General features: G+C 35.9%; 2 protein-coding genes across 2 annotated transcripts in view; one reads left to right on the top strand and one right to left on the bottom strand.

Moving 5' to 3' along the window:
• LOC125809198 (gamma-glutamylcyclotransferase 2-3) overlaps window positions 1-10,466 on the bottom strand; it is a 1,073,903-nt gene that overhangs the window by 880,054 nt on the left and 183,383 nt on the right. The window lies entirely within an intron of this gene.
• LOC125809131 (TMV resistance protein N-like) lies at window positions 4,152-8,599 on the top strand. The gene is made up of 5 exons (XM_049488771.1): window positions 4,152-4,660; window positions 4,976-6,065; window positions 6,481-6,744; window positions 6,977-7,778; window positions 7,983-8,599. Exons 1-5 carry the CDS (start codon window positions 4,152-4,154, stop codon window positions 8,597-8,599), a joined length of 3,282 nt encoding a protein of 1,093 aa, XP_049344728.1.

The raw sequence follows: 10,466 nt of genomic DNA, 5'->3' as shown, positions 1-10,466 counted from the left end.
TTTTTCAAGTTCCTCTTTTACACGGACCAGGTCCCTCTCCAACTCAAAATTTCTTTCCAAAGCCAATTTCATCTTCATTTCAGCAGTATGCAGCTTATTTTCAAGCTCCAGCTGCAAGCTGCTTGCCTCGTTTTTTCCTTTCAAAATTGTATTAGTTACCCCTTTTATCTTTTCTTTCAGTTCTAGATTTTTAGCTTCTAAAATAACCATTTGATTTTCAATATCAGATATTTGGGGAACTAAAGCAATTTTTCCATCTTGAGAGATGTCTAGGCTATTGTTTACGAGAACATCTGCAGTTGTTAGCTTACTTATCACATCAAGTAATACAACAACTAGCTTTCTCAATTTACTGGTAGAAAAGGTATTCAAGTTTTGCTTGAAATATGATAGGGTTACCTTTTCAGCAACATCCTCCTCATCTGACTTTCCCATGAAAGCATCATTAGAGTGCTCAGAATCATCTGAATCACTTGAGGAATTTTTCCATGCAGCCACATCTTTCTTCAGTGCCTGGAAAAAGGTTTCTCTTTTTCTTAGCTTGTCACGGACCTGGTCCCCCTCTTTGTCTTTACCTTCTTCATTCTTGACAGATTCCATGTGATCAGCTTTGTGCATAGGACAGTTTCCAATGGAGTGACCTGGTAGATCGCACTTGCCACACACTTCACTTGAGCTGGTAGCCTTGTCATGATTTTCAATTATGTATGTTTTAGCAAGTTCAGTCTTATACCTTTTGTAGGTATACACACATAGCAAAAGGGCTGAAGGAAAAGGGAGGTCAGGACAGATCTAGGCTATCACATTCAAACTATAGAGAGGGATCTGGTCCGTTCTCGAAGGTTAGCAATCTTAACATTGCAGTTTGAATTATGCATGAAAACCGTTGCAATTGCTACATGTCTGTCATTCAGGTATCTGACAGTTGTCCCATCATTTGAGTACCAAAATGATACTTCCTTTCTCTTCCTTTATACTCTATACTTCTTTTCAGATCCCCTTCCAAAATCAGAAATTTTCGAAACCTTCTTTTCTACTTTCTCAAAAAACACTTCAAATGTGTAAACCCCTCTGCTCCTACTGGAGAATTTTCTGATGAAGATGTTTTTAAGTGTGAAGAGGGACTAGGTCCTACAAGAAAAAAATGAGATGGTGAGAAAGATGATGTTCAAAAAGGAAGAAGTTGATATTCTGAGAACTCAAGTATTCTAAATAAGAGGGTGTCTGATTCAAAAAATATATATAAAATGAAATTCTCTTTTTGGTTCCTCAATTATTGATCTATTCATCTCGAAAGCCTTGAGTAAGTTTGATTTTATCAATCTTTTTGTTATGTGAAACTCAGGCTAGTGTTGGAAGCTATGAAAGTTGATCTTGCTAACAGGAATACTGAAATGGTTTGCCTAAAGGCTTAGCTTCTGAAACAGCACTATCCGAGGGACTAGGTTGAAGAAAAAAAAAACTGGCAGTGTTGAAGATTCAACATGAAGCCTGGGCAGCAAAGCATGCTGAACTTCAAGAGAGATTCTGAAAAATCATGCTAAGGGATGTGATCTTCTAACTCTATTCTTTCAATCCCTTGCTTCTAAGTCATCCCCTCTCTTCCTAAACTCCTGTGTCAGTCCTCCTTGTTTTCTATCGGAACTCAGTGGGCAGTGTTTTGGTTCTCATTCGTAATAATATGTGCAATGCTTTGATTGCTTATCTTTTTTGAATGAATGAATTAGTTTGTAGTTTTTCCTTGGATATATTTAGACATGAAAAGTTATTATCCAATGAACAAGCAACCTCGTCGCTTCTGATTGGTGGAGTACTCTGCAGCTTCACCAACTTTTTGACACAGACAACTTTCCAGCTGTACAACACTTTGACCACTGGACGAGTATTCATACTCTGCAGAGGACCAGGTCCCTGCACTTGTGAGGAGATCATCAAAACATCTAGGAACATAAGCACTTATCACTCCTCTTCGAAGAAACAAATATCTCATTTTAATATAGGTGGGAGCTGTCTTTGAGAATCTGCAGCAACAAGTAGAGGCACCAGTTTATTCAGAAACTTTCCAGGTATTTCCCGCAAGCCCAGAATTTTGGCATAAAAATAGGTATATACCTCATGATTTGTTTTTCCTTACTAGTTGGTAGTGAAATATAGTTTATGTATGTATTTATGTCAGTTAATCTAAGAAACTCCCTAAATGAAAGAATTGAATTATGAAAGATGTTTTGAAGTTCTAAGAAGTCCAGAGAAAAGGCAAAGGGTTGTTATTACTTATTCCCTAAGGTATCCACTGATCCATGGGTTTAAAATTTATTAAAATATCATTTTGATGCAAGGAAATCACTGTTTTAAATACAAATATCTCTCAGGTTATGGCAGGGAGTTTGGGAAAAAGATGAAACAATTGAGCACAATGTGAGACAGTGGAGGAAGCTGGAGTACACGGTGAGGTTAGTAAATCACCTCACCTCTTATGATTTGCATCATATCTTGGTGCTCCATCTATGCAAGCCATTATTCTGCTTTTCTTAGTACCACGTTTCAGATTTTGATGCTAAGGTTGTACTTCAGTTTTTAACTATACCTGTTCCCTTGATCATGTCTTTCTGCAGATGTATACCCTACAATATAAATATTTCACCGTGTCATCGTTGGTAGATGAGGATGCCTTATAAGTTCTTCTAACAATCCACAGAGAAAAGGCAAAGTGTTGTTTCCAAAGGTAGCCACTGATCCATGACTTCAAAACTAATTACTAGTTCAATTTGATGCCCTCTTGTTATGGAAGGGAGTTTGGGAAAAAGATAAACTCATTGAAGGTCCAGCACAGTGTGAAACAATGGAGGAAGCTGGAGTACGAGGTTAATTTGAGGTTCGTTTCCCTCGTGATCTCTTTCACCTCTTAGTTTTGTTTTAAATTTTCTATTACATCAGATAAAATATGTTGCCATTATCGAAAACATCAGAATACTAGCTGTGATAGAGTTGGCTTATGACCTTCCATCTCTCTCTCTCTCTCTCTCTCTTTTTCATAAATATTGAATGCTAGATTAGTAAGCAAAGACTGAATGCACCAATTCATGATTAGATGTTGTAATAGTTGTTGATTTAGGAATATGCGACCTTTTTATCTTACTGTCTGCTGTCTCGCTTGTTGGCTTTGATCTTCACAAAAGTAATAACAAGTAGCATCTATGTTTTGATTACTTATTTCAAGTGGTTTTAACAAGTTTCACTCTTTTGGTTTTGCAGTGCCTGTGAAGGCACATTGTTTTTTGCGCTCATAACAGAACAACCAGACCCTTTGCCTGAGAAAGAGATTCACGGAACAACAAAAGTTATCCGTTCTCTTCAAATCTTTATATATCAATTTACTGGTCTTATTAGTAAAGGTGACACAACCCCTCTCTTGGATCAGAATACCACATTTCATTTTGAAATAAAATTATGTCTTCACATTGCTGATGAGTAGCCTGTCCAAAATCATATAGCAATGTGCGCGGGAAGCAAGAAAGCTATGCCAAAATGGGTCAATGAAAGAAACATTGGAACTACTATATCTACTACTCTGCATATATATAGTTTCATAATCAATTATTGGTAATGGTAAGGAACATTCAGAAAAGCTGTCGCAATTGTCGACACTAATGTTTGTTTTAATTAATTTGTCAACTCTTCTCTATTGCCCTTTTCCAAAGTTAGCTGTTATCTGGTGACACAAAAATTGTTTAGATTATTTTTATTGATTCAGTCTGTTGAAGACTGAGTAATACGTTGCTGGATTAAAGACTTTTAACTGTCCATTATGTACATATTACGATGAAGTTTTCGTGTAGGGGACTGGTCTTTGAAGGAATTTCCTAATACCACAATATTTCTAATCAACTGGAGTAGACATTAAGAAGCTTCACAGAAATTTCCTTTTACTTCTATAGTTCTATTAATATTCAATGAAAACGTACCACATATAATTTGACTAGATCCAACAATAATAATTTATATAATTGGAGTAAACCGATTGCTCATAGAAGTTTTCATGTTTGAAGTGGTACTTTTTTGTTTCTTCTTTCCTGTATATAACTTTGTCCAAAATATCATCAATTGATCTCATCCATACAGTCTATTTTCTTTTCAGACAATTAATCGAATATATGGCATCATCTTCTTCTTCTGCGAGTAATTCACAGGACTGTACTCGATGGAAGTACAATGTCTTTCTAAGTTTTAGAGGCAAAGATACCCGGAGAAATTTTACGAGTCACTTGTACGAAGGTTTGGACAATAGGGGAATATTCACCTTTCTAGACAATAAAAGGCTAGAGAATGGCGATTCCATTCCACAAGAGCTCTTGAAAGCTATCGAAGAGTCTCAAGTTGCACTCATCATTTTCTCAAAGAATTATGCTACATCCAGGTGGTGCTTGAATGAACTAGTGAAGATCATGGAATGCAAGGAGAAGGAAAATGGAGAAACAGTCATACCGATCTTCTATGATGTGGATCCATCACATGTTCGAAACCAAAATGAGAGCTTTGCAGTAGCATTTGCCGAACATGAATTAAAGTATAAGGATGATGTTGAGGGGATGCAGAAGGTGCAAGGATGGAGGAATGCCCTAAGTGCTGCCGCAGATCTAAAAGGATATGATATCCGTGACGGGTGAGTTAAAAAACACATAAATTGTTTTTATGAAAAAGGAAATGGAATAATTTCCATCCAAATTTAGATGCTTCTACGAAACCTAGACTTATTCTACAATACAACAGGAATCTATACCTCCAAAATGAGTTAATTTAGTTAGAGAGAATACACAATAATCTTTCTAAACTATTCAAGTTTTGCAAGTTTTATACTTCAACTGTAGAGTGTTGCTGTTTCCCTGAACTACAATGTTTCCTATTTGATTAACAATATGAAATACTTACTACTACTTGACTTTCACATTTTCCACAATCAATCTTCTTATTTATGCAGGATCGAATCAGAGAATATTCACAAGATCGTCGATCACATCTCTTCCAAATTATGCAAGACTTCTTATTATTTATCTTCTTTGCAAGATGTTGTGGGAATAAATGCTCATTTAGAGAAACTAAAATCCCTACTTCAGATAGAAATAAATGATGTTCGGATTGTAGGGATTTGGGGAATAGGTGGAGTTGGTAAAACGACAATAGCAAAAGCCATCTTTGATACTATATCTTATCAATTTAAATCTTCTTGTTTTCTTGCGGATGTTAAAGAAAATGCAAATTATAATCAATTGCATTCTTTACAAAATACCCTTCTCTCTGAACTATTAAGAAAAAAAGATGATTATGTCTATAATAAGTATGATGGAAAGTGCATGATTCAAAGTAGGCTTTCTTCTAAGAAGGTGCTAATTGTGCTTGATGACATAGATCATGTTGATCATTTGGAGTATTTAGCAGGTGATGTTGGTTGGTTTGGTAATGGCAGCAGAGTTGTTGTAACAACTAGAAATAAACATTTGATAGAGAAGGATGATGCAATATATGAAGTAGCTACACTACCTGATCATGAAGCTATGCAATTGTTCAATCGACATGCTTTCAGAAAAGAAATTCCAAATGAACGCTTTATGAAGTTCTCATTGGAGGTAGTAAATCATGCTAAAGGCCTTCCTTTAGCCCTCAAGGTGTGGGGTTCTTTGTTGCATAATAAAGGCCTAACTCAGTGGACAAGCACTGTAGACCAAATAAAGAAAAATTCTAGTTTAGAAATTGTTAAAAAGCTCAAAGTAAGTTATGATGGGTTAGAGCTTGAAGAGCAAACAATATTTTTAGATATAGCATGTCTTTTACGAGGAAAAGAAAAAAAACTAGTCATGCAAATCCTTGAGAGCTGTGATTTTGGAGCAGAACACACATTGGATGTCCTAATTGATAAATCTCTTGTGTTCATCTCAAAAAATGATAAGATTGAAATGCATGACTTAATTCAAGATATGGGTAGATATGTGGTAAAAATGCAAAAAAAATCGGGAGAACAGAGTAGACTCTGGAATGTTGAAGATTTTGAAGAAGTGATGGTCAACAATATAGTAAGTACTAAGTAGGCTAACAATGCAATGATATTTATTAGTCTTCATGTTTTACTTTTTATTTAAAAGAAAAAAATTGTTGGTACTGTCTCAATTACTACTTCATTTTATCATAACATGATTTTTTTTTTTTCAATTTGACTCTTTAGAACTTGTCAAAAATTGTAATACTAGAAATTAGAAATATAGAATTAATTGCATAAAGTATTTCTCTTTAGCAACATTTTTCTTAAGAAAGTCCTAACTAATATTTTACCTTTTTTTTTTTTTTTTTAGTGTTGCTAGCTTTTCAAGCGAAATAATAAATAATGCAAAATATGATGAAATTTGGCATTGCAAGGAGTTATAAAGTAGTCATGAGATTTTAAACAAACATTTGAAGTTATGCTTTGTAGACTAATGGATCTTTTATCAGGGGACCAACGCAATTGAAGCAATTTGGATATATGGTGTTCAAAAACTATGCTTTAGTGAAAAAGTCATGAAAAAGCTTAGATTATTATCCATCATCAGCTTTCATACACATGATGACTCCATTGAGTATCTGCCCAACAACTTGCGCTGGTTTGTTTGTCATGATTATCCTTGGGAGTCATTATTAGAAAATTTTGAACCTAAAAAGCTTGTTTATCTTGATCTCCAGCACAGTTTGCTGCTTCAATTATGGACTGGAACAAAGGTACAATTACTGAATACAGTTTTATTTATGCTTCTTTTTGTCAAATACATCTTGACCATTCTAATTGAAAAACTTGACATAAAAATAAAGTAAAACAATTTCTAATTTCACACAAAATATTGTGTTAGACTCTCATAATCTGAATGTCCTTGCTCATTTTTCGTGTAAGGGAGTAAAATTATACGATTGCCCACTAGCCTAATTCGCATTCTTTCTGTGTTCTGAATTGCAGCATTTGCCGTCTCTGCGAAAGATAAATCTTAACCACTCCAAAAGGCTGTTGCGAACACCAGATTTCACGGGGATGCCGAATTTGGAATATTTGAACTTGTGTAACTGTAGTAATCTTGAAGAGGTTCACCGTTCCTTGGGATGTTCCAGAAAACTCATTTGGTTAAAGTTGTATAATTGTGAATGTCTTAAAAGGTTTCCATGCGTTAATGTGGAATCTCTTAGATCTCTGGATCTACGATATTGCTCTAATTTAGAAAAATTTCCAGGAATCCTCGGAAGAATGAAGCCAGAGTTAGAGATCAAGATGAGACGCTCTGGGGTAAGGGAAATACCATCATCTTTTATTCAGCAACACGCATGTCGTCTTACAGAGCTAGATTTGAGTTTTATGAAAAACCTTGTAGCTCTACCAAGCAACATTTGTCAGTTGAAAGGTTTGGTGAAGCTAATTGTATCCTGCTGCTCAAAACTTGAAAGCTTGCCAGAAGAGATAGGTGATTTAGAAAACTTGGTGACACTTAATGCCGAATGCACTCTTATTTCACGAGCCCCGCCTTCCATCATCCGGTTGAACCAGCTTAAATACTTGAGTTTTGCATATCAAGAATCAAAATTTGGAGTGTCCTTTGTGTTCCCTGAGGTGAATGAAGGGTTACGCTCATTGGAATCTCTGAATCTCAGTGACTGCAATTTATTAGATGGAGGACTTCCAGAAGACATTGGATGCTTATCCTCGTTGAAAACAATGTATCTCAATAGAAATAAATTTGAGCATTTGCCTCGAAGCATTGCCAAACTTGGTGCTCTTCAATCCTTGTACTTATCAAATTGCATGGGGCTTAAAGAGTTGCCAAGTCTCATTGGGATGCCAAACTTGGAGACTCTGAATCTCAGTAACTGCAATATAATAGATGGAAGACTTCCAGAAGATATTGGACGTTTATCGTCTTTGAAAGAGTTGAATCTCAGTGGAAACAGTTTTGAGTATTTGCCTCGAAGCATAGCCCAGCTTGGTGCTCTTCGATCCTTGGACTTATCAGATAGCAAGAGGCTTACACAGCTGCCAGAATTTCCACAACAATTAGATACAATAGGTGCAGATTGGACTAATGATTCGATCTGTAATTCGTTGTTTCAGAATATGTCATCATGGCAGCATGACATCTCTGCTTCAGATTCCTTGTCACTAAGAGTGTTCACCACTAGAGGGAATATCCCAAGATGGTTCCACCATCGGGAAAATGGTAGAAGTATATCAGTCAAATTGCCTGAAAATTGGTATATAAGTGATGACTTCTTGGGATTTGCTGTATGTTACTCTGGCAAATTAATTAACGCCGAAGCTCACTTGATTTGTTATGATGAGAGGCCAGTGACGTGTATCACCCAGAAACTTTCCTTATCCAACCATTCAAAATGTCCTGCAGAATCTGCTATTCATTTTTTCTTGGTACCTCTTGCTGGCTTATGGAATACATCTAAGGCAAATGGAAAAACACCAAATGACTATTGGCGCATTAAGTTATTTCCCTCTGGAGAAATGAAGCAGTTTGGACTTCGTTTATTGTATAAAGATGAACCTAAGATTGAGGTCGGTTTCTCCTCTTCTAAGAAACAATGATGAACCAACAGAACATTGCATTGGGACAAAGAGGAGCAGACATGATAACAGTGGACACCAAGATGGAGCCAGGCTATTCAGAAACTTTGCAGTTCTTTCCCACAAGCCCAGGATCTAGCTTAAATATAGGTATATCCTAGTTGGTAGAGAAATTGTCTCCTCTCTTTTTATATAATTCTCTCCAAAACAAAAAAAATATTCTTCTTCTTGTCTCTGCTTGTGCTGAGCCACGATATACCATGGTGAGTTAACTTATGTGAACAAGCTTAAAGTTTCGTTATTCAAATCAGATCCTGGATCATATGATATTAATCATGTTAATTTTCTTTAGCAGTAGTCGTGCGCTTACTGCACCTCAGTATTCTAATCGTCAAGTTATTGCAGAGTACAAAAAGAAGAGGAAAAAATAAAATAAATGTCACTACATGTGAACTAGTAGTTCCTAGTAATCCAAGGTGATCAACTTTAAGCCGAAAATGTATACTATCTTTGATATGTTAGTTATGAGGTCATAAATGTTTGTGGTATGAGGATCTTGAGAGTTTGCTACAACTTCCAAAAACATTCAACCAAGTTCTTTACAGTAAGATAAAATATAAGAGATGAAACACAATAGGCATAGGGCAATGCAACACTAGGAAAATAAGGAGCATATGTCAAAGTCAAACACAATTATTCTGCAAGACAGAGGTTACAACCGTTAGGATCACATCATCCACCATCAAAACAAGAGACAAGAAAATCTCAATGCGCATTTACAACATTCAAGATACCATAACATTTGGTATGTCACAAGGGTAAGTCCAACAGTAAAACTAGTAATTAGTTACATATATAAGTTAAAATTTGCACGACAAGCTTATAGAAAAAAAAAACTCAATAGAAGACTACATTACTCACATCATGAGATAGGAAACTAGTCCAACTATTGGCACTTAAATCATGGAAAGCCCACTTCTGGAAGATGATCACAAAAGTGGTGGAGAATCTTGGACAACCTAACAATTTCTCAGCCAACTGAAATACATATCGGGGTACCCAAACATCTCAAGACAAGGTGACATATCTTGTATCCTAACATAGAAAACTACTTGCAGTCTAGTCATGGAAATCTCACTCCTAGTAGATAATCATACAATTCGTGGAGGATCTTGGGCAACCTAACAATTTCTCAGCTAATTGGATAAACATGTGGACACACAGTTGATTGAACATAATTCACACTTTATCCCCTTTGATATCACGAACTTCTCCAAAACTGTTGCATTCTTTTACAGAATTCTGAAAGTTCCAAAAGCTTGTCAAAGCCCTGTTTAAAATGATCCTTACAGAACACTCCAGAGGAGTTGATAATCTTAACATTCTTGAGTTTGGGAAACCCAAAGCTTGAAATCCAACTTTGCAAATCAATATCATCTCCTTTGGCAAAATATATATGTTAACTCAAAACGGCTGTGGAAATTTTTAAGCTGGAAACAGAGAATAGACCAAATGGAGGTTAGCTTACTGGACATTGCACAAAAGTGATGGTACTCAACCCTTTTCGTTTCAGAACTCATTTGCCATAAAGATAGCAACAACACCAACCTATTAACGTGAAGCCTTGCAATGACAAAAGAAAACTTCTTACTGATATTTAAAGATATTAGCATTCTCCTTCAGAAACAAATTTCCAGGAGGGGTGGTTAAACTTCATAAATGAATGGATGTAAAAAGAAGAGAGGAAGTTACATGCTTTGGTGATATATCTATGTTGAGCGTCTCCACATGAGGTGATGCTCGCAGAAGGCTAACAGCTTCATACATGTAACTCTAGCGTCAAATATTTGCATTTTATTTCTGGAAGCGAAATCGCTTTGAACTGCAA

This window comes from Solanum verrucosum, unplaced genomic scaffold, assembly GCF_900185275.1.
Source record: "Solanum verrucosum unplaced genomic scaffold, falcon-dt-bn FXZP01000062.1, whole genome shotgun sequence".
Lineage (NCBI taxonomy): Eukaryota > Viridiplantae > Streptophyta > Magnoliopsida > Solanales > Solanaceae > Solanum > Solanum verrucosum.
Note: the sequence above shows the minus strand (reverse complement) of the source record. Positions and strands in the feature narration are given on the sequence as shown.